The sequence below is a fragment of the Podarcis raffonei genome, chromosome 13 (genome assembly GCF_027172205.1).
Source record: "Podarcis raffonei isolate rPodRaf1 chromosome 13, rPodRaf1.pri, whole genome shotgun sequence".
Classification (NCBI taxonomy): domain Eukaryota; kingdom Metazoa; phylum Chordata; class Lepidosauria; order Squamata; family Lacertidae; genus Podarcis; species Podarcis raffonei.
Window position 1 is genome coordinate 9,699,837 of NC_070614.1, and position 24,656 is coordinate 9,724,492.

The window sequence follows — 24,656 nt, forward strand, 5'->3', positions numbered from 1 at the left end:
AGAGAAGTGGACACGGAGCAATGGATCCAAACTGCAGGAAAGAAGATTCCACCTAAACATTAGGAAGAACTTCCTGACAGTAAGAGCTGTTCGACAGTGGAATTTGCTGCCAAGGAGTGTGGTGGAGTCTCCTTCTTTGGAGGTCTTTAAGCAGAGGCTTGACAACCATATGTCAGGAGTGCTCTGATGGTGTTTCCTGCTTGGCAGGGGGTTGGACTCGATGGCCCTTGTGGTCTCTTCCAACTCTATGATTCTATGATTCCATGATGTCTGTACAATCAGGACTTTGGCTGATTAAAATTCTATGGCCTTTTAAATGTGTTTGGGGGGGTGTTATTAGTGTCTTTTTGCTTATTATGCATTTTGTGTTCTCATTTTGTATTTTTATGTTGTGAACCGCCCTGTGATTTTTGGATGCTGGGTGATACAAACAAAATTTAACAACAACAGCAACAACCATCCCACTCTTCCCTGCGTCATCCAATTCAGAAGTTGGAACACCCAGAGTTATATTACAGCAACAAAATAGTGCGGTTGTGTTTTTTTTAACAGCTTACCATTTGATGCAGAGGAACATGGAGGCAATAGGTTCAGTGGAGAAAAATGCTGTCTGTTAAAATTAGCAGCTGCCGGTGCTCCCCCAAGGGCTGTTCCTGGTGCATATACTTGACTGCTTGAAAGGTTCGAGGCAAAGGTACCCAAGTGCGCAGAAGGTGGTGTTACAGAACCATATGGTGAATCCATACTGACAATACCTACAGAATGGTAGGCAAAACGTCAGTACTTTCTGGAAAAATAGCAGCATTCAAAGCAGGGGGTGTAGGGAAGGGACTTAACTTTTGCATCTTGTACAGTTTGCTTCCAGTTCAGACTAAAATAGTTATGATTCTCTTCTATTGATCCTGGAAAACTAATTTGTTCCAGACTGCTTTTCTGTAACAGATGTTTTTATGGCACTGATTCCTGAGACTATGTGCTTCCTTATAATACTGTATTCTTACGGTTTGACCATTCAAATATATCTCAATGGATCAGTGATTCTATTTGAAATTAGACAAGATGCTCAGTAACCCACATTTAAAACCATCTCTTTGAAAATTACACCTCCAGCATACTTTCAAACAAATAAAACATCTGCCTTATCCTCTCATGAAGCATAGCACCAATGGGTTATAATTTTGTTCTAGTTTTTAATTCACATCCATTTCCATTTGTTTTCCCCATTCATTCTACACTGAAGCCTCTTTTGCCAGTATCGAGTTGCTCTATAAAGTATAAAAACTGCCTATGTGTTAGAGAAAATATGTTATGCAAGCCAAAATCAAGTCAAAATCTCTTAATAATGTTTGCATTGCAAACTTAGGGGGAAAGGGGGAAAGGGCAGTAGAGCAAGCGGTGCTCCTGTTTCCAGCTGGGCTACAGAAGAGAGAACGACTCAGCAGCCAAGTTGTTGGACTGATGTACCCTTGCCGCCCACTCTCAGTCAGAAGAAGTGGAGATAAATTTTCTATGCCAAGCCTGCCAACTACGTGCAAAGCAGCTGACTCTGAGAATTCCATCCCAGATTCCCTACAAAAATAAAAATGCAACTTTGACTTCGGAAATGTGTAGAGAGGGAAGGGATGATTTCAAAGGGTTGTAACCTTTAAAGCCCTATACGGCCTAGGACCCTCGTACCTACGGGACCGCCTCTCCTGGTATGCCCCACAGAGGACCTTACGGTCTTCAAATAAAAACATCTTGAAGGTCCCAGGCCACAGAGAAGTTAGGCTGGCCTCAACTAGAGCCAGGGCTTTTTCGGCTGTGGCTCCGACCTGGTGGAACACTCTGTCACAAGAGACTAGGGCCCTGCTGGACTTGACATCTTTCCGCAGGGCCTGCAAGACAGAGCTGTTCCGCCAGGCCTTTGGCCAGGGCACAGCCTGACTCCCTCCCTCGGCAATCTTCGCGGAGCTCTGGCCCAATGGTGGCCAGTGGCTTGAATTTAATTAATTTTATAATGAATGATTTTAGAGTGTTGTTTGTGTTGTACTTTTGTATTGTTTTATTGTTGTTAGCCGCCCTGAGCCCAGCTTCGGCTGGGGAGGGCGGGATATTAATAAAATTTATTATTATTATTATTATTATTATTGAAAAAAGTGGGGGTGCAGGGGAAATCAAAAGTCAGAAGAAGATGGGAACCTCAAGGGCCTCCAGGTGACCAGGCTTCTCCCCCACCACCAAACTGGGCTACTCTGGTCTACAGAGCTCACCCCGTCTTTCAACCAATTCCTATGCTGGAATGTGGCAACTGCATTCTGGCGATGGAGGAGTATAGATAGGAGACTGCACAACCGGAATCTATTCTTGTAAGATGCAAAGAATGCGTGTACAATCTCCCAATTCACTCCTCCATCTGTTTTCACTGCAAATGATCCTCAATGGGATTACCTATGTCCAGATCAAAATCTAGCATATGAAGAACTGAATCAAAAAGAAGTGACATGGCAAGTTCTAGGGGAAACTGGCAGATTGCAAACAAGTCACCTGCTCCAGTTGGCATCCAAAATTCTACATTGGTTAACCTAGCAACTGTTTTGGTTAAATTGGGGAAAATAAATCATTCTTTAAAAAACCATAGACTCATGAAGCTTACAAAACAACAAGCCTTTCTGGGGAAGAATCACTGCATTCCTGGTATAAAGAGAAGTTCTACCACACCCATCTTTTACTTTGAGAATGTTAACAAGCATATGATAGATGTGATCCAGTCAACATTATATACCTGGATTTTCAAAAAGCTTTTGACAAAATCCCTTACCAAGGGCCCTAAATAAATTTGGAACATCGTGGTTTTCCTATGGATTAGTAACTGGTAATGGAAAGAGACAAAGGAAGCATGGAAATCTCCCAAAGATCAGTACTGAGACTGGTGCTATTTAACTTGCTCATAACTGGACTAGAGTCAGCAGTGAGGTGACCAATTTTACCAATGAAACCAAGACAATGAATGGACAGCAAAACAGCAGATGATTAAGTGTAAAGATATGCATATTGGGGCAACCCCCATCCCACCCCGCCCAACTGCACACACACAGATGGAGCAATCAGACCCGAAGATCACTTTATCCTTGCGGAATATAAAGAAATATTCACCTGAGGGACTCGGAGCTGGTCTCTGAAGTGGGGGCCTAAAACCTGGGGCTTTGGAAGTATCTAACTGGTGCAATGGATCCGAGTTTGGCAGAAATGAAGACTTCACAGACATAATGGATTCCGGCGCTGCCTGAGACGACAAGACCGATCCACCCCAGAAGGCGTGAGCAGAGGCCGGGCCGTTCTCAAACAGTGTGCTGAAGGGCCCAAACGGCAAAGCAGCGCTGAAATTTGGAGCCATGGGCTTGTTTGCCGGATGGACAGAATTCTGAGAGACACTTTGCGTACTTAAGGTAGAAGGAAGTTGCACTGAAGAAGGAACACTGTGGGGTCTTTTGATGTGGCTGATATTGAGGACGGCAACTGAAGAACTCTGAACGGGAGCGGAATTCTTGTGCACGGGGTTCGCCCCATGGGATGGCAGCCTGATCGCGGGGCTTTCCATTTTAGCTGGGGGAGACGGCTGAGCAGATCCCGCCGATGCCTGAGGCAAGAGATAGTTTGCTGGCGTACTAGCAGGCGCAACTACCGGGGCAGCGGAACTCGCAGTTGCTAAGTTTGGAGGCACGGCCATTCGCGGATCTTGTGACGGAACCTGAGGCTGCTGCAGAGGTGGCCTTGCTTCCTGGGAAACAGACCCGAGCGTCTGCGGCTGAGCAAGATGCTCCGATGGAATCCCAGCAGAGGCGCTATTCGCCTGCCTGTTGCTGGTCAGATTTGCTGCTTCCGCTGCTGGGGGGCTACTGACTTCCTGGTCCGAGGAGGGCACCCCTTTGCTCGGAGAACTCGCGACACATTCTGAAGGACTGCTTCTGGAAACCCGGGCTGGCTGGGCTGGCGGTGAAGGGGAGGAAGCGGACGACACAGGATGGTGCTCTTTGGCAGTGGGGAAAGGGTATGTGGCGTTGGTGGGCGTTGTGCTGTTGTTGCTGGCCGTGGTTGCAATGGTGGTAGTGGTGGTGCTGGATGTCTTGACCACGGTGACAAAGAGCTGCCTTCGGACGGAAGGGGAGCTGGGGCTGCCATTTGCAGGAGGAACAGGCACAGCAGACACGGCAGGACTTGTGGTGGCTGTTGGGCTGGGAGCCGACGAACCCGCCGAATTCACCTGAGAACCACTGCTGTTCTGATTGTTATGGCGAGGCACCGTGTGAGGCTTAGGTGAGTTAGTAGCTTTTGCGGGGCTCAGGGGCCGAACGGGGAAAGGACCCCAGGTGGACTGAGCAGGCGGGAAAGTCCCTCCAAAGTGGGTCATGGGTAACCTCGGCGGACGGATCTGCTGGAAAGTCTGAGCAGCCAGCAGCGCGTGTGCAAACTGGGGAGGAGGGTAGGCCAGCGGCAGAGAAACTGGAAACCCAGGCCGCACGTTATTCACCGGGTTCTTGACTGCTTTATGCGTCGGTGCTGAAGGGAGGACAGGCACGGAAAGCGCTGTGGCCATCTGAGACGAGGAGGAGATTGCGACAGTGGTCACCTTGCTCCCAGCAACGGAATTGTGGGTAGTCGTGGGGCTGGCGTGCGCCCCTGTTTTGGGATAGGCCGCGGAGCTTCTCAAACGGTTCTTTGGAATGAGTTCGTCGATTTCTTTGTCGGGATCCTTGATCAGAGCGTTGATGAGCTGTGTTGCTTGTCTTGTTGATTCCGTGCCTCCCCTGCAAGAGAATAATAGAATTGTAGAGTTGGGAGGGACCCCGAGGGACATCTAGTCCACCCCAAACCCTGCAATCTCTTGGCCAACATGGGGGTCCAACCCACAACCCTGGGATTAAGAGTCATGCTCTACTGACTTGAGCTATCCTTCAGGTCTACTGTATTTTTCGCTCTATAGGACGCACCGGACCATAGGAGGGGGAGAACAGGGGAAAAAAAATTCTCCCCCTCTCTGCTCAGCGACCCTTCAGCGAAGTGTTAGGAGAAACGGAGCCCCTTCCATTTCTCCTCCCACTTCGCTGAAGGAGCGCTGCGCAGAAAGGGAAAACTGTGCAGCGCCTCTCCAGCGAAGCAATGCCTGTAGAGCAAGAGGGATCAGTGTGCACCGACCTCTCTCGCTCTCCAGGCTTCAGGCGGCTATCCACAAGCCTTTGGAGCACAGCGGGAACTCCTGCTGCACTCTGAAGGCTTGCGGATAGCTGCCTGAAGCCTCCGGAGTGCAGTGGGAGTTCCCGCTGCGCTCCGGGGGCTTCAGCGAAAGCAACGCGAAGCCTCCAGAGCGTGGGGGGAGCTCTCCCTCTGCGCTTCGGAGGCTTCGCGTTGTTATCGCTGAAGCCAAGGAGCCTGCATTCGCTCCATAAGACACACACACATTTCCCCTTAATTTTTAAAGGGGGAAAAGTGTGTCTTATAGAGCAAAAAATACGGTAAATGCACCCTTCGGAAATAAATGCATGAAGACCATTTCTTCATTCGTGGATAAGCTTAAGAAGAAATATTTCCCCTTTTTAGCAAAATGCATGCAAGTGTAAAAACCTTCGCATGAATGACATTTAACGGTTTTATGATGCAATGATTGAATACACAACCGTTCCCTCGGACAGCAAGGTTAGGTGGTTTGGTGCAGACTGGACTGATTCCATTTTAAAAATGCTAATGTTTCAGCTGCAACGGGGCCTCTGAGAAACAAAAGTGGGGTGTCAGCATATATCTGAGTAAAAAAAAAGATTTAAAAAGCTTGAGGAGGATTGAGCACGCTCAGTGGCCTCCAGAAGCTACAAAACAGATGGAATAGGAAAAAGCAGACTAAGTGGGTGGGGAGAGTAAATGGGCCTGCTTAGGTAAGTGACAGACTTATAGTATCTTGGAAATGAATGGCTGGCTGCATTTTAATTGTTTTAATGTTGTATTTTAATCTTGTTTTTAAGTTGTATTCATTCAACTCGTTTTTATTATTGGTTGTTAGCTGCCCTGAGCCCGGCCTTGGCTGGGGAGAGCCGGGTATAAATAAAAATTATTATTATTATTATTATTATTATTATTATTATTGGAGTTCTGAACAGGACCAACCCTGCTGGAGGGTAAGGAATCACTGAGACATTCTGATTCATACAAGTCCCATGTACCGTATTTTTCGCTCTATAAGACGCACCAGACCACAAGACGCACCTAGTTTTTGGAGGAGGAAAACAAGAAAAAAAGTATTCTGAATCTCAGAAGCCAGAACAGCAAGAGGGATCGCTGCGCAATGAAAGCAGCAATCCCTCTTGCTGTTCTGGCTTCTGGAATAGCTGCGCAGCCTGCATTCGCTCCATAAGACGCACACACATTTCCCCTTACTTTTTAGGAGGGAAAAAGTGAGTCTTATAGAGCAAAAAATACGGTATGTTTACCGCTTTGAAGTTGTTGGGTTGTTTGTTTGTTTTTAAAGTAATCAAGCAGTATATAAATTGAAGCAGTGCATAAATTGTATAGAATAAATGAATAAATGTCCATCTAACAGAAATTAGTTTGAAATCTTGTTTCCTATATAAACTGAAAGGCAAATTAATACGGTGTCCTCCGAACCAATTCAGTAACTTAAGGTAAGCAGTGCCTGGACAGGAATTTACCTTATTGTTATGATTCTGTCCCCTGTTTTGTCTTTCTGCTTATCAATGTCTATATGCGCGCCAGTAAACTCTCGGATAGCATTGATGTTGCAACCGCCTCTTCCAATTACTCTGGAAATGACAGTTGATGGAACAGAAACCTTCTTTGATCTAAGAAACAGAGAAAATTATGGCAATCAGGTAGAACAGATTAGGTATAGTATACTTGCATCAAACTTAAAAGTTTGGTAGCGCATGGTCGGAAGCAAGTATGTATGATTCAATGAGATGCGCCAGCAGCTTGTAAGCTTTGTAACATGTATGCAATGCCTGAAATCAAAGAGGCCCAAAGGCTGGCTATGGATGCGATCCAACGTAGCACAGGCAGGTGTCTGCTTGCGCAACTGGGCTTCTTCTTTCTCTTCTCTCCCCTTTAGTCCCCTGCACCCCACCAAATCCGCTCTGGGGGCTGGGGGGGCGAAAGAGAGAAACTGGAAGTCCCATTGCGCAAGCAAGACATCAATGGAATTCACCCTATAGATATTTAGTGGAGAAGAAAGGTATTCTTATGAGACATTCTCCTGTCCATTTACCTTTCAAATGACCCTCGAGTTACATACCGCTCTGGATACGTAAATTTCGGGTTGTGAATGCAGCAAACCCAGAAGTGTATACTTCCGGGTTTTGCTGTGTGTGTGTGTGCACAGAAGCGCTCGATCACACTGTGTGCATGCATAGAAGCAGCGCCTCCAGTTACGGACTTTTCAGGTTAAGTACGGACCCCCGGAACGAATTTAATTTGTATCTGGAGGGTCCACTGTACATGGCCTTTGGAGATTGCGGTTAGAAAGCTTTGGCTGAAACAAAGCACTGAAGCACTCAGCTAATAGTTGTAGCTGTGAAAGTGTCCTGAGTCTACATAAAAAGCTGACGAGAGAGGAGAAAGAGAAAAAGAAAACAGGAAGACACTAGCATGGGGAAATGTATTCATATCCTTCTCAGGTGCTGGCACCGAAAATAGGCTCTAATGTTATCTCTTCGAAGTTACAGACTTTGACGACCAAGTAATGAAATGGCCATACCAAGACTAATTTTGCCAGCAATGCAAAGTATGGTTTAAAGTAAAATATTCAAAGCAGGGACTAGGGGTGGGTGGGTGGATGAGGTAGAGAATCACCGGCAATTACCACCATCACGGAATTGGACTTACCTTCTTACAACCTCCTTCCATCCTTCCTCCCTCTTCTGACCACGTTTAGGGCTAGCTAAGGTCAATTTTCCATTAGGAGAAGACAGTGGCGATGGAGAAGGTTTTGTGCAAGTAGATAAGGAATTGCCAGTTACTTCGCTAATAACTTCTGACAACCTTTCAGAGGAAAGGGGGAGGGGAGGGGGAGGAAAAAGAGTGCTTGTTAACGTAACTCTTATGAGAAAAACGTAAAAGACAAATGCAGAGACTCTTGTTCGGCCCTTTAATAACATATTTAGTACAGTGGTGCCTCGCAAGACGAAATTAATTCGTTCTGCGAGTTTTTTCGTATTGCAAATTTTTCGTCTTGCGAAGCATGGTTTCCCAAAAACCTCAAAAAAGGCTACCACACCGTGTGCTATGAGTTGCTCTTGCAAGACATTTTCATCTTGCGTAGCAAGCCCATAGGGAAATTCGTCTTGCGAAGCAACTCAAAAAACGAAAAACTCTTTCGTCTTGCGAGTTTTTCGTCTTGCGAGGCATTCGTCTTGCGAGGTACCACTGTATTAGAATATTAAATTTAACACCATGCTAAAAAGTAAACCGATCAATCATATACAAAGCACACTTGGCTTTTGTCTGCTTGGTTTTGTTTTTAAGCCTGTTTAGAATAAAATACATTTGGATATAAATGAGGATGAATCTCAGTATTCCAAGATTCACAGTGGGGGAAATATGAGGCAGACGAAGAACAGAGTCAAAGCAATCTACACTAGCAAGACATAAGAAAACAAAGTTTTCCTCTTGCATTTCATGCAAACCTTAGCTTGAAATGCACCTAGCAACTTATAATCAAAGCCCATTCATATGTAAAAACACAAGCGGTGGAATGCAACTGAACGCTACCTTCATTACAATCTAACTCAAAATTGGGCCTTTCCCTCTTCATCAGCAGAAATGGGCCGTCTGAGGGCCGTCACAGGAATTTCAGTGTTTGAATGTAGCCCGATTTTCAGCAGGGATTCTGGGATTCTGCTGTGGGGATAGGATCTTGAAAAGTTCCCACCTATAATTTTGGTCTTCTGTTACTATGGTCTCCAATTAAGCAACTCAGAACTAAGCCAAATTAGTTTGGCTGCTCAAATAGCTATTGATTATGCTATTTTATCTGCTGCTTCATGGCCAGTTCTACTGGCATCGTATATTCTGGTTTGTTCTTAATAATTCTGATAAACCACTTTGAGTTACCAAAGTTGGAAGAAAGGCAGCAGAGACTTTTCAACAAAATAAAAATTATTTTTCACTCCATAAGATGCACCTGGCCATAAGACGCACCTAGTTTTTAGAGGGGGGATGCAAGAAAAAAAATATTCTTTAAAGGGAGCGCTGAGCAGAGCCTGTATGCATCCCAGGCTCTGCTCAGCACTCCCTTTAAAGAGCCGCGTGGAGCGTGTGTGCGCCGCTTGCAGGCTTTTCCCCGAGGAGGGAGAAGAGCAGCCCATCACTGACGGGCTGCCCTTCTCCCTCCTTGGGGAAAAGCCCCCAAGAGCTGCACACACGCTCCACGCGACTCTTTAAAGGGAGCATGGCTCTTGGGGGCTTTCCTAGGAGGTGGGGGAAGAGACTGAGGGGCTAAGCCAGAAGCTAGAACAGTGAGAGGGATCGCTGCGCAGCGATCCCTCTTGCTGTTCTGGCTTCTGGGATAGCTGCGCAGCCTGCATTCGCTCCATAGGACGCACACACATTTCCCCTTACTTTTTAGGAGGGAAAAAGTGCGTCTTATAGAGCAGAAAATACAGTAAATAATAATTTCACAGTTCTGGTCCATGAAGTAACACTGGGGGAAGAAGATGGAAGCATTGAGAACATCCCAAGAGATGAGATAACAACTTGTGTGTGTGCAAAAGCTAAAGTAGCTTACTTGACTGAAGATTTCCCAGAAACTGCTTTTCGCTCTTCTTTTGGGAAAGTGACCAGCACCGATGGCTGCTTCTTGTTGCTCTGAGCATTAGTGACTGCTGTGGAAGAAAGACTGTCACTCTTGTGGCTGCTGTTACTATTGCTGCTTTCATCACTACAGCTGGAGATCCTCATGTTGTCACTATCACCACTTTCACTGGTACTGCTGCTTTTGGATTCACCATTTATTTTCTCTGGTTGAGAATAGGAGATGGGGAGCTGATCATCAAAGATGATCTGAACAGTATCTTGGCCAATTTTGTTTCTCCTGCTTTTCCTCTTAGAGCTGCTCGTAGTGACAGTATTGTTTCTTTTGCCATGGGAACCTGCCAAAGTTGTCCATGTTGCAGATATACCTATGGTGGTCGTTGTGGTAGCACTGGGTGGTTCTGTTAGGATCCCTGGCTCATCTAATTGAGAACGAGAAGAAGAATTGACTAAAGTCCACAGTAATCATCTTGCCTGAACAGGTTTTTACTATGCTACTGGCCCATGAAGATCAATGCAAGTCACTTACACAGCACAAACATCCTTTAATACTACTTCGTATTTCAAACCTATTTACCTAGTGCATATGGCCTAACACACACACACACAATTTCTAAAAGCAGTTTAAATTAATACAATTGTAATTTACAAATATCCAGGGAAGTGGAACACCTGGGTTTAGGGACTGATTGATAAGATAACTTTATTGCCTTTCCACATGAAGAGGGTTTGGAAGGATTAAGCTCTTAGAGCAACCTGTGGAAAAGCGGACAGTCATATCTGAATGGCCTGGGATAAGGGGATTCCAAATACTCTCGATTAGAAACATGCTTACATGGGCACAAATGGTTATTTGCATAGGTGGATAATGACATATTGGAATAAGCCACAATGTATTCACATAAGCAATTTTAGTTAAGTATTTGCAATTGAGAAAGGCTGATTCCTACTTTGATATGCTCTAAGGGACGCGGGTGGCGCTGTGGGTAAAAGCCTCAGCGCCTAGGGCTTGTCGATCGAAAGGTCGGCGGTTCGAATCCCTGCGGCGGGGTGCGCTCCCGTTGCTCGGTCCCAGCGCCTGCCAACCTAGCAGTTTGAAAGCACCCCCAGGTGCAAGTAGATAAATAGGGACCGCTTACTAGCGGGAAGGTAAATAGCGTTTCCGTGTGCGGCTCTGGCTCGCCAGAGCAGCGATGTCACGCTGGCCACGTGACCCGGAAGTGTCTCCGGACAGCGCTGGCCCCCGGCCTCTTGAGTGAGATGGGCGCACAACCCCAGAGTCTGTCAAGACTGGCCCGTACGGGCAGGGGTACCTTTACCTTTTACCTTTAAGGCAGGCATAGGCAAACTCGGCCCTGCAGATGTTTTGGGACTACAACACCCATCATCCTTACCTAACAGGACCAGTGGTCAGGGATGATGGGAGGTGTAGTCCCAAAACATCTGGAGGGCCGAGTTTGGCCAACACTGCTCTAAGGGATACTTTCCAGAGGCGTAGCCATGTTAGTTGCTTTCAGCAAACAATAACAACCCAAAGAGTCTCATGGCAGAAATTTATTTTGGCAACTCAGGACATTATTTTGTCCATCTGATATCTGTGACATAATAAATGTGTATTTACTGTGCCACAAGTCTCTTGTTTTTATAAAAAATGCTTATTTACTAGTATGCAAGTTGAGAACCAACTATAATTAGGACTGAACAGTGAATAATGCCTGTCATGTTCTGTCTATTGGCCTTTGTATGCAACCTCTTCAAAACCAGGATCCAAAGAATCATAAAACAACTTCTACAAGTCCAAGTCTCCACACTTATTTTACTTCAAGCAACAACTTTGAGTGCCTTGCGGCAAACTGCTGTTTAGAGAGAGGTTCAATCAGAATTAGACAGATGATTTGGAGGATCAGCTACTCACAAGGTAGTCAAATGCCCCAATGGGAACTCAATCTCTTTGTGTGAACCTAAGCAGCTCATTGGATCCCAACCCAGGTGGTTTATCCAAAAGCTCATGAAAGGCAATGTTTCCACCACTGCACGTGTCAAGAGTGGTAAGGTAAAGTAGGTAAAGGGACCCCTGACCATTAGGTCGAGTAGTGACCGACTCTGAGGTTGCGGCATTCATCTCGCTTTATTGGCCGAGGGAGCCGGCGTACAGCTTCCGGGTCATGTGGCCAGCATGACTAAGCCGCTTCTGGCGAACCAGAGCAGCGCACGGAAATGCCGTTTACCTTACCGCCAGAGCGGTACCTATTTATCTATTTGCACTTTGATGTGCTTTCAAACTGCTAGGTTGGCAGGAGTAGGGACCGAGCAATGGGAGCTCACCCCGTCGCGGGGATTCGAACCGCCGACCTTCTGATCGGCAAATCCTAGGCTCTGTGGTTTAACCCACAGAGCCACCCGCGTCCCTCTGTCAAGAGTGGTAGTCCTTTGCAAAACCAACAAACAAAAAACCCACCGCTAGTGAAATGCTTATCATGACGGTTGAAAGGAAAAACCAGTTGCAGAGAAACTATGTAATTGACTGCCATTCATCTTTATCCCATGATTTTAACACTGATCTATGATAATGTCCTATTTTCTTCAATTATTTGTAATTATTTCCTATTAGATGTTAACTGATTGAATATATTCAAGCTGACGGGATTTAATGATTTAGCATTCACTTGTGTTTCAGAGGAGAGATGCTGAAATTGGAAAAACAGCCATCTTTTGTGTTTTTTAGACAACTGCTGAAACCTGCTCTCAGCCCATGGGGTACAAATCAAATACCTACCTTCAGCTTTTAGTTTTTCCTTTTCTTGAGCAGCTTGCAGTTCAAAATTCTCTTTGTTTTTTGCCTCTATTTCTTCCAGCTTCCTCCTTTGCTCTTCCTTTTTCTTCCTTCTCTTCTCCTTCCTTTTCTCTCTTTTAGCAGCTAATGCCAGCCTTCTGCTTTCTTCCCGTAGCTGCAAGTCAAATTCATTCAACAGTGAGGAAAGGAAACTGCCAAAAGGAAACTGCACCTTGGGCAGATAAGGCTACTACAGCTTAGTATTACGAAGGGACTGGATGCTGTGCATCAGTCTCAGCTGGTTACTTATAAGAACACCTTGCCTTCCAAGAGTTCTAAACTAGTTCCCCACACTGGAAGGCTGAGCTAGTGGGAAGAGAAACTTGCCCAAGCCCACTGTCAAAGGCCCAAGGCGAAGTGGCTAATTCGATCATCCTGCATCCAGACCAAGTGGAAGCCAGCAGAGGGGAAATCATATAATAATAATAATAATAATTTTTATTTATACCCCACCCTCCCCAGCCAAGGCCAGGCTCAGAGCGGCTTACAAGCAATAATAAAAACAAGTTGAATGATTACAACTTAAAAACAAAATTAAAATACAACATTAAAATATTGAAACATTAAAATATTAAAATGTAGCCTCATCGCAGGAGGAGAAGGAAAGGAAAAAAGAAAGAGAGGGAGGGAATCAAATTGGCTCCAAGCCAAAGGCCAGGCAGAACAACTCTGTCTTACAGGCCCTGCGGAAAGAAATCAGATCCTGCAGGGCCCTGGTCTCATGAGGCAGAGCGTTCCACCAGGCCGGAGCCAGAGTTGAAAAGGCCCTGGCTCTGGTTGAAGCCAATCTAACTTCCTTAGGGCCCAGGACCACTAGGGTATTGCTATTTATGGACCTTGAGGCTCTCCATGGGGCAGACCGGGAGAGGCAGTCCCATAGGTACGAGGGTGCTAGGCTGTGAAGGGCTTTAAAGGTCAAAAGCAGCACCTTAAATCTGACCCTGTACTCCACCGGGAGCCAGTACAATTTGAAAAGCACTGGGTGAATATGCTCCCATGGCAGAGACCCCGTGAGGAGCCTCGCTGCAGCATTCTGCACCCGCTGGAGTTTCTGGGTCAGCTTCAAGGGCAGCCCCGCGTAGAGCGAATTACAGTAGTCAAGCCTGGAGATGACCGTCACATGGATCACTGTGGCCTAGAATCAAGCTTTGTGGGCAAGCTGTCTATCAATGAGAAGAAGAAGAAGAAGAGTTTGGATTTGATATCCCGCCTTTCACTCCCTTTAAGGAGTCTCAAAGCGGCTAACATTCTCCTTTCCCTTCCTCCCCCACAACAAACACTCTGTGAGGTGAGTGGGGCTGAGAGACTTCAAAGAAGTGTGACTGGCCCAAGGTCACCCAGCAGCTGCATGTGGAGGAGCAGAGACGTGAACCCGGTTCCCCAGATTACGAGACTACCACTCTTAACCACTACACCACACTGGCCCACTTTGAGCCACAGAAGCTGGGATTGCTCAACTGGTAAAGCACGAGACTTTTAATCTGAAGGTCATAGGTTCTCAAGACCCACATTGGGCAAAAGATTCCTGCATTGCAGGGGGTTGGACTAGATGACCCTCGTGGTCCCTTCCAACTTTACAGTTCTGTGATTCTATTGGAAGAGCCTCTCAAATTTGAACATAAAGGCTTTCCACTCATGGAGGAGGTTGAACCTCTGGCCCCACAGTGTATTCAGGGCGATTATTTCAGCTGGGAATTAAACATTTTAGCAACTTTTCCTTTTCAGGGAGAGAGTAGGGTAAGGTTACCAGATTCTTTTCAATGAATCCGGGACCCTTTAATTAATTAAGTAAGTAAATACGACACGTTTGGGACGTTGATCCTGAAGCGATGGCAGTGGCAGAGGGGCGGCCGCTACCTTGACCTCAACCGCCAGGTTCCGCCTTCCTCCAAGGCTTCTATCTCCTTTCTCCGTGAGCCTGGGCAGCCCTTGAGTTGTTGGTTCTTTGGTGGTGGTGGTGTTGGGGAAGCAGTGTGCAGTGGATCAGGCATGAAAGACAGGGAAGGAGGGCCAAGAGCCCCGGCAGCAGCTAGACTGGGGCAGCGCAATGCCTCCCTTCCCATCAGAGCAGCCCCAATCCCATTCCTACTTGCGTGCAAGCAGAGGGGACAGGGATCCCTCAGCTGGGAAGGGAGGCTTCCCCATGCCTAACTGAGAGATCCCTGCCCCCTCCTGCTTGCACACAAGCTCTGATAGGCTGCGTGAAGCCTCCCTTCACAGCTGAGAGATCCCTGCTCCTGCTCCTGCTTGCATGCAAGTAGGAGTTGGGAGGCTGCTCCGATAGGCAGCATGAAGCCTCCCTTCATAGCTTAGTTGCTGGAGTCAGGGAAGGTGGAGGCAGCCCGGAAGCTGCATCTTAGAGCCCCTGCACCACCATCATATGGGAACTTCTGAGCAGCTCCTGAAGCCAGCCAGAGCCAACTGCTCCAGGCTGCTGAGACTGCTGCGTTTCCCAGGGACATCAGATGAAATCTGGGGACATTCCAGGGATGGAATTTGTCCGGGGACTTATTCGCAAATCCGGGGACTGTCCCCGGGAAACTGTCCCCCCTACAGTAGGGGGATTCCTCAACTCCACCACAAGGAGTGTTTTTGATGGCTAATTTTTTTCCTATTCCTGCATGCCCTGCCTTGAGCAACTACAGAAAGCCAGCCTATAAAGTGTTCTAAAGCGAAAATCTGAACTTGCAGCGTTACTTACCTTCTCCAAATCCAACTCCTCTAAAAGAATGCTTGCATTCTTGTTTGCTTCAGCAGCCTGCCTGTCTTTGGCTTGAACAATTGATTCTATACAGAGGTGGCACTTCTTCAGCATTTCCTGCGATGACAATGCAAAAAGAACATCATTTCTGAATTGGCACAAGCAGTTGAACAAATAATGGATGTACCAGCCTCAAACACTGCAATGAGGGAACTGACAGGGAGCGTGAGGGGCTCGTTGTGGCCTGCAAAGGAAGGGAAGCTGCTTAACAAACAGGCAAGAGTGCAGAAATGAAAGGAATGGATTGGAAGGCTCCTGTGGCATTAAAGGGGCTGAACTGCTAATGACTGTGGATATGCTGTGCCTCCTCGTATAAGAATGGAAGAGGAGACAAACAAGAGAGCACATTGTGAGAGAGATTTTATTCTGCCAGTAAAAACGAAAGGGTTGTAATTGCTTTGGGAAGGTTGTGTGGAATGGCAAATGCCACAGGGACAGAATTCTCCAGGGTCGGAGTCAAGAGATTCCAAATGGCAAAACAGGATTCAGAAGTCCTCTAGTTCTGAAAAAAGTTTGGTTGGGGGAAAAGGCATTGGAACCAAGGAAAGGACTTCTTATGCTGAGACCAGATATGAATATAATACGAAAAAGTGGGAAGGGAGAGGAGCTTTTCAACCTTTGGCTAATTAAATTATTGATGACCTTTTAAACTGCGTGGGGGTGTGGGGTGTTATTGTTTTGTATTTTTGTGTTTTTATATTGTAAACTTTCCTGGAATCCTCGGATGAAGGGTGGCATAGAAATTTAATAATGGTAACTTTGGTCTGTATTTTATTCCACCCCCCCTCCTGTGGTATTTAACTGTGTAACATACTTTGGGATTAGGAAGGTTAAATATTTAAACACACTAAAACATAGTGTGCTCTTGAATGAAGCCATACAACTGAATTGGGAGTGTAAAGTCAGAGAAAAAGAGCCTGTCCAATGCTGTTCAGGGTTGAGATGTGCAAGGTTTTCATAAGCACTTATGATGTATTCATCAGCTTACTGGGAAACACTTGTTTTACCAAACTTTTGCTGAGTAATTTAAGCAGGGAATTATTCTTACCTTGTCAGTAACTGTTGCTATGTATCTCATACATTCTGAATCTGATGGGAACTGGTTGACTTCTTTTACCAGGTAGCGTACGACTTTCACATGACCCTAAGAATGAAGGTTTCAGGCATTAGTCCCTCTCACATGAAGGCAGACTGCACATTTAAATGCTATCGAGTTAAATAACTAAACTATAAAAGACAATTCAGTGAAAAGAGTAACTGCAGCAACCTCAATTCCCCAATGCAGCAGGAGCTTCAGAAGCACACAAAAATTGCCAATCTGTGAAGCTAGGGAAGGAAAAACTCCAGTTTTCTTTAATAAAGCAAGGAATTTGAAAATACTCTGAGATACAGAAAAGCAGAGAGGGCAGTTTATTCAATTGCAATATGGCACACACTGCCAATATGTTGTTTTTTGCAACGGTTATATAAGTCTCCCCCCTGAAAACCGCACGCTATGGGAAGCATAACAGTCCATTTATTAAATTTCTGCCATGCACTGTGTGGGTGATGCAGTTATATTTCCAAATTCATGCTGCAACAAATTAGTTCTTTTTTATCAAGAGGGTTAAAAGCAAAAGCTTTCACTCTACCTTTCGAAAGGCTGCCATGAGCGGAGTTATCTTTCTGTTATCAGCAGCATCTACATCTGCTCCGGCCTGCACTAGCAACTGGACAACATCTAAATGACCACCGTTTGCAGCAAGCCATAATGGAGTATTTCCTTTTTTGTTCCGGACATCGATGTGAGCTCCCCTACAAAAAAATCAAAAAGCCTGATCAAAATACTGAATGCATATTTTACCATTTTAAAAAACAACAACACACAAAATTGAACTGAAGGACTAGTTATTGCTACTGGCTTTAGAAAGGTGGTGGAAGTTCGAGGGATAGCACTTCTAGAGAACATCACCTGCTCTTCATAAAACCATTTCTAAACAACTCTGAAATACTGTATTTTTCACTCTATAGGGTGCACCTAGTTTTTTGGGGGGGGAAATAAAGAAAAAAAATTATCCCCCCCCCCCAGAGCAAAGAAGCCAAGACAGCCAGCAGGATCCATCCCGCTGGCTGTCTTGGCTTCCTCTTTAGCCACACACAACCTCTCCAGCCGAGAGAGGCTGCAATCGACTTTGGCAGAAGCCAAGACAGCGAACGGGATGGATCCCACTCGCTATCTTGGCTTCCTTTTTAGCCGCGGGGCTAGAGCGGGGGAAGCCCGAGCTTCCCCCGACCCCAGAACGGGTCCAGGAGCTGGGGCAAGGTTGCGCGCATCCTCGCCTTTGCTCCCGGAGCTTGCTGCTATCCGCAAGCCTTCTGAGTCTGGCGGGAACTCCCGCCGGGCTCTGACGGCTTGCGGATAGCTGCCCAAAGCCCGGGGTGCGCAGCACTGCACTCCCCGGGATCTGGGCTGCTGCCTGTTATCCGCAAGCCTTGGAAGCCCGGCAGGAACCCCTGCCGGGCTCCAAAGGCTTGTGGATAGCTGCCCAAAGCCCAGGGTGCGCAGCGCTGCGCTCCATGGGCTTTGGGCTGCAGGCTGCTATCCGCAAGTCTTGGGAGCCTGGCAGGAACTCCCGCCGGGCTCCAAAGGCTTGCGGATAGCTTCCTGAAGCCTGGAGAGCGAGAGGGGTCGGTGCGCACCGACCCCTCTCGCTCTCCAGGCTTCAGCGAAAGCCTGCATTCGCTCCATAGGATGCACACACATTTCCCCTTCATTTTTGGAGGGGGAAAAGTGCGTCCTATAGAGCGAAAAATACGGTAGTTCATTTCTGAAACATGAACTCCTGGCATCTGCACACCTTCTATCTTAACAGATGCCATTTTCTTCCTATATAATAAAAACGTAATTCTGTCATCGTGCAGCTAACATAGGAGGACTTGTAGTGCCACATCAGAACTAGAATTTCCTGCTTTGCTCTATAGTAGTGCCTCTGGAATTGCAATTATGGAATTGCCGCTGAGGAATGGAACATTTACGCCAGACCTTCAATGAAGATGCACAATTTAAAGCATACACAGTTGTTTCCTGAAAAATTCACCAATCAAAACTTTCTCATCAGACCAACTCTTCTACTCTTGTAAGTGCAACTTCTGTGTGGGCTCAACGAAACTCATTAGTAAACACCCATCGATAGCATATCAGGATCCTAGAGCCAGTGACATTCTTTGTAACCTAGGCCTCTTGATCCTCCCCTTCAAATCGTATCAAATATGGTACCTGCTAATAAGCAGCTCACAGAACTTGTAATGCCCTTTGTCTGCTGCAATGGTCAGAGCTGTGTCTCTTGAAGAAGGGACTGGCGGAGCGTTTACATCTGCACCTTTGTCTAGAAGAACTCTGCCTACTTCCGCATATCCACCAGAGGCAGCTTCCATTAGGGGTGTCAGGCCGGTCTAGGTTAAGAATACATTAGAAATGTGTGGAAATCTATAGCTACGAGAAGGCAAAATTCATTTCTGGTTTATAGAGTATCAGTGACAACTGTTAACTCATAATAATAATAATCATAATAATAATAATACAATAATTTATTATTTATACCCCGCTCATCTGGCTGAGTTTCCACAGCCACTCTGGGAGGCTTCCAACAAAATATTAAAATACAATGGTCAGTTAAACGGCTTCCCTAAACAGGGCTGCCTTCAGATGTCTTCTAAAAGTCTGGTAGTTGTTGTTCTCTTTGACATCTGGTGGGAGGGTGTTCCACAGGGCGGGTGCCACTACCGAGAAGGCCCTCTGCCTGGTTCCCTGTAACTTGGCTTCTTGCAGTGAGGGAACCGCCAGAAGGCCCTGGGTGCCGGACCTCAGTGTCCGGGTATAACAATGGCGGTAGAGACGCTCCTTCAGGTATGTTTATTATCAGGCACTCTACTGTATGGAATATTCAACTATTAATAGCTGAATGAAGAGAGAGCCAACAGATTCATCACTTTATACCCATTCCACTTCTCACCAAATAGAATGTGTTGGGAATAAAGAACTCCCTCCTTTTACTTACTTTTTAAAACTCACCCCCTCATCCACATCAAACCTGTTTCATCTTCCATAGTGATGATTTAAAACAGAAGCAAAGGACTACAAACCACATGTGCTCCTCGAATGGATGGATACCAACTCCAGAAAGGGCCATCAACAGTCTGAGATAACTACTGGGGCAACCCCACCTTCCCTGGGGCTGCTTAAGGCAAGTCTGTGGGCCTTGAGTGTAATGGGATTTGGGGGTTGCTCGTGCGTAAGTTGCCGCCACTCTCGGCGAGGTTGCCTGGATAAACCTTCCCCTGGCTGGACAGCCCTGATTCCGCATCTGTCTCAGTCACTGGCAGAATCCGTCAGTGGGCGTTTCCTGAACTTCTTCCAACATAAAAGTTCCTTGACGGATAGTCTCCACCTAGCCTCCCTGCGCGGAAGTCTTCTGCGCAGGGTGGGTGTGGGCAGTGGAGAACCCGTACTCTCCCCACTAGTCTCTGGTGAAGAGTCCTGGAGCCACCTCTCCGAAGCCTGCCTCTGCCCGCCTTTCTCCCTGGTGTAACGCTGATTTCCTTCCCCGGTAGCTGAGTCCCCTCATTTCCTGCTGGGACCTTCTCCGGCATCGCTTGGGAGCCCTTCCTCCACTCCTGGCTGCGATGGCAGTTCCCTGACATTGAGGAAAGGCTTAAGAGAAGAAACACAGGCCAGGGAGCTAGAGGCAGCATCAACTCCTGAAATTTGCCTGAAAATATTCTGTCCCATTTTTCCATGTTAGGATTTTGCCTAGTAAACCTCTTTGGGTGCCTAGCCAGAAGGGCAGTATATAAATGTAATAAATAAATAAGCATGATTTTTTTTTGCTGTATTTAATAAGTGTATATCCCACCTTTTGCAAAGTTACTCACAAGGCAGCGAGGAACGATATAAAGTCAACACTCCAATGAAGCAAATAAAATTTGTTTACCCTGACGGTGGACACAGAATAGCTGTGTACGTTCAAGACTGAGCAGATAAACATCTGGAGTGTGAAAAGTAATAGAAGTACTAACAAATTTAAGCTGAAGACATTTAAACCAAGAACTTCCTACCTTAGCTCTGTGCTCAACATTAGCTTTTCTATCGAGGAGAAGGCTAACCACTTCGGTTCTTCCTTGGAAACAGGCCAGTGTCAGGGCAGTATTCCTATTGGTCTCTATCTGTGCATTAATATCAGAACCCATGTCCAACAGCAGCTTAACAGCAGCAGTATGACCATTCATGGCTGCCAACATTAATGGAGAGATGCCCAGCTTGCTACCAGTTCTGGAAACAAATGAACACGGGTTACATTTTAACTTTATATAGCATGGTGATTTTTAAATTTGCATTTACCTATTTCTGTAATATGAAAGTCCACGTACATATGAACCTATAGGTGCCTGTAGACCTCTAAATGGGAGCTGCAGAGGCCGTATACAGTGGACACTTGGATTACGTTACCTTCGGGTAACATAACTTTCGGGTTGTGAACGCGGCAAAACCAGAAGTGTATACCTCCGGGTTTCTGCGCATGCGCAGAAGCGCTCTATCACGCTGTGCACAGAAGCAGCGCATCTAGATGAGGACTTTTCGGGGTATGTACGGACCCCCAGAATGAATTAAGTTCATATCTGGAGGGTCCACTGTACCTGTAAGGGTAATTAGTTATGGTTAGCACCTATTGGTTTAAACACGTTTTGTAAATTTACAAGCCAATAATCAGATTTACAAGCCAATATCATAATCATTTCAAGAGCTTTTAATTCAGTTCCTCTTTGGATTTGTTATACAGCAGATTGCTCTCTGTATATTTATATTTAAGTTTCCAGTTCAGCTATGTCTTTGATCAGTAAGGTGCATGTTTTGTTCCTTTCTTTCTTTACAGTAACAGTATCCACTGATGAATTCTCCCCAGATGACTGCTTTTAGAGTTTCCCAAAGCAAAGGCTCAGGAAACTGAATAGGATTGTTATGCACAAAACCCTCTCCTATCCATTGCTTCAGACTATCAACTATTTCTCTTCACTGTAGAAGGAGAGGATTCAATCTCCAAGCAGGATCACTGAGCTGTTCATCATTGAGCTGTAAAATGGTAAATAGTGGGCTGTCATATGAAATCAAAATAAGACTCATAGAAGGTGCTTTGACATTACTCGATAGGGTAGAGGGATCATAACAAGGAATCGATTCTGTTGGAGGACATATTGCTGCTGGAGAGAAAAAGAGAAATCTATCTCAATAGGATTCAACAGGCACTAGAAGTCCACTAAATTATATTGCAGCAACAGGGCCACCAGGACACCTGGTCTGGGCATAGATGCCATTCATAATTTGTTCTGTTTCCCTTTCTTTGGATCAAGAGCCCAGTCTAAAGCTTCTCTCGGTATGAGAAGGGTCCTCCTGGAACCCTGTTGTGAACCTAGGGTAGAATGGAAGAAGATAACAAGAAACAAGAGCGGCATGAAATAAACAGGAGCTTAAAAAGGGAACTTGCCTTGAATTGATCTCTGCACCGGCATTCAACAGTATTTTGATGATGTTCACATAACCACCAGAAGCAGCTAAGCTTAAAGGGGTGTAGTCAGAAACATTTCTGTGCTCTTTATTTGCCCCTCTAGCTAACAGAAGCTCCACCACCTGAATTGTTGTAAAAATACAAATAGTTACCTTCGAGAAATGATTATCACTCCCATCCTGAACACAGAACTGCAGTCAGACGCCCCTCAGGCAACAGCGTGGAAATGGAGGCTTATTGCCACCTCTGTGTTACCCCAGGTAGAACGCACAATTCTGCTCACGTGGCTCAGAGAGAATGTATGGCTATGTACCACGCTAGTGGTGCTAAGCCATGGTATGAACACTTAGAAGATCTGCTTTAACCATGCAAGATGGTTATACACTGACTTGGGGCTGTAATGGCACTTCATATACAAATGGTGCCTAAATTAGACATCGTTTATTAACAAGGAAACACAGAAGAAGCTTCCTAAATACATGTTCTATAAGGTAAATGGGAGCAGAGAACCCTTTTTGAAATTAGTGTCACTTGTTGGATTAGATGACCCTTGGGTCCCATCCAACTCTGAAGTGGTATGATTCTATATACATGGAGCTAATCATAAAATTCTTTGGATAACTACCACCATTTTACCTAGTAAACGCACTTCTTGTTTTTTGGCCCTTTGGGGTACCAAGGAAAATCTGAGTAAACAGAGAAGACTTGACAAACTCCTAACCCGGTTCTACCTTAGATATCTTAAATCACAGTTACAGTATTAAAAAGATGCCAATAGCAGTAATAATAATAATAATAATAATGAAAAAGAAGACATCTACTGGAGGGTGGTCTTTAGGTGACTTACATCAACATACCAAGCTGCTGAAAACAAGAACCAATGTAATTTGCACAATCAAATAAACAACATAAAACAGAAGATTACACTGGTTATAAAATATGGTTAGCAAAAAGAATACTACTGTTAAATATTACATGTCTAGGGCTGAGCTGGCGTTTTGATACTGCACCTCAGTTTGGAAGTAACAGTTTGAGAGACACATGTTTAACATTAGCCTTCACGAGCCTGGAGTTCGTGTGCTCTCCCTTCCCTTCAGGTACAGCAGTGATGAGATGATCAGAAACACCTATTTTTAAATTGATTAGAATTCTGTACATTCTAACTGGAAGCAGCTGAAGAAGCTTTCATGGAGTGTGTTCAGAATCAAGGATTAGAGTTATATGACAAGCATTAATCACAGTGAAAGGCTTTCAGTTAGTACGCAAGAATAGGTACTGTTTACTTCACCTCCTGTCTTCCTCCAGAACAAGCTAAAGATAATGGGGTGTCCTTGGTTCTCTCAGACTGAGCTTCAATATCTGCACCATTATCCAGCAAGATCTCAACAACACCGACATGACCAGCTGTAGCAGCCAAAATAAGGGGGGTAAATCCTGGAAGGGGAAAATAGGCACTGCTCAAGGATATTTGACTTGCACCCATTTCTAAGAAAACAACGAATTTTAACAGGAAACCAAAAGAACAACAACCCTAATACAGGACACCTGGAATCAAATTAATTTTGCAGGTGGAAAATGTTATCTACATCAGAAACACACATTAGTTGGAGGAGGATCTCCTTCCACGGGAATAAAATAATCATAATTTTTTATTTGTACCCCGCCCTTCCCGGTTTAAAAACCAGGCTCAGGGAGGCTAACAGCAAATATAAAACACTGATTAAAATGTGACTTAAAAACAACATAAAACAGCATAGAATACAACATAAAATGCAGCATCAATATCAATAAAATTCAAAAATTCAGGGGTCATTTTTTTGGGGGGCCCCCAGTCAGTAGACATGGGGCCAGACACAATGATCACCAGGGCTAACTGGCCAAGTTGGTCCTACTAGGGCCAGCAAGGAGGTGGGTTAACAAGAATTTAAATGTGGGGTCCCAGAAAGGGTTTCTTCATAGAAGAGGAAAGGGAAAAGAGGATCAGGCTAATTGAAATTGAAGGCCAGGAGGAATAGCTCTGTCTTACAGGCCCTGCGGAAGGAGATAAAGTCCTGCAGGACCCTAGTCCCGTGGGACAGAGCATTCCACCAGGTCAGGGCCATCACTGAAAAAGCCCTGGCCCTGGTGGAGGACAGTCTGACTTCCATAGGGCCCGGGACCTTTAAGCTATTATTATTCATAGACCTTAGGGTCTTCTGTGGGACATACCAGGAGAGGTGGTCCCGTAGGTACGAGGGTCCTAGGCCGCATAGGGCTTTAAAGGTCAAAACCAGCATAAGTAAATCTGTCATCTACAGAAAACTCTGTTTATACCATTACTTTTTCAGCAGGCATGTACCTTTTTTGTCCCTGTGCTCAATATTAGCTCCCCGCTCTAGGAGCGTTTGCACCAGCTCCTCATGTCCACCAGCACATGCAAGGGTCAACGCAGTGTCGTGGTTACTTTCAGTCTGGAAGACAAAGGCCATTTCAACACGTTAATGGCTTTCCTTATACTTTGTGGAGGAAATGTACACCATTTAACTACTATTACTACAACAAACATCATTAAATGTGAAATATTATTGCCTGTAGAGTCTTTGGACGAGATGCTCTGCTTCTAAAGCTGCTTTGTAATAAACACAGTGCAATTTAGGAAATCCACCTAATTCAGTCTCTGATAAAGAATCACCAATTCAGGGAAGTTTTTAATGTGTGACATTTTAGTGTAGCATATTTTTCACTCTATAAG

General features: G+C 45.5%; 1 protein-coding gene across 6 annotated transcripts in view; it reads right to left on the minus strand.

Annotated features, from left to right (window-relative positions):
- ANKRD17 (ankyrin repeat domain 17) overlaps nucleotides 1-24,656 on the minus strand; it is a 111,127-nt gene that overhangs the window by 4,895 nt on the left and 81,576 nt on the right. For all 6 annotated transcript variants that reach the window (XM_053362139.1, XM_053362138.1, XM_053362137.1 and 3 more), the window contains 14 exons: nucleotides 24,264-24,375; nucleotides 23,214-23,359; nucleotides 21,905-22,047; nucleotides 20,481-20,694; nucleotides 18,643-18,818; nucleotides 17,018-17,180; nucleotides 16,435-16,530; nucleotides 15,327-15,443; nucleotides 12,569-12,740; nucleotides 9,767-10,214; nucleotides 7,867-8,022; nucleotides 6,678-6,827; nucleotides 3,136-4,787; nucleotides 558-755 (listed from right to left, as the gene is read on the minus strand). In XM_053362139.1, coding sequence (XP_053218114.1) covers nucleotides 558-755; nucleotides 3,136-4,787; nucleotides 6,678-6,827; nucleotides 7,867-8,022; nucleotides 9,767-10,214; nucleotides 12,569-12,740; nucleotides 15,327-15,443; nucleotides 16,435-16,530; nucleotides 17,018-17,180; nucleotides 18,643-18,818; nucleotides 20,481-20,694; nucleotides 21,905-22,047; nucleotides 23,214-23,359; nucleotides 24,264-24,375 — 3,943 coding nt within the window. The remainder of the gene's footprint in view (nucleotides 1-557; nucleotides 756-3,135; nucleotides 4,788-6,677; nucleotides 6,828-7,866; nucleotides 8,023-9,766; nucleotides 10,215-12,568; nucleotides 12,741-15,326; nucleotides 15,444-16,434; nucleotides 16,531-17,017; nucleotides 17,181-18,642; nucleotides 18,819-20,480; nucleotides 20,695-21,904; nucleotides 22,048-23,213; nucleotides 23,360-24,263; nucleotides 24,376-24,656) is intronic.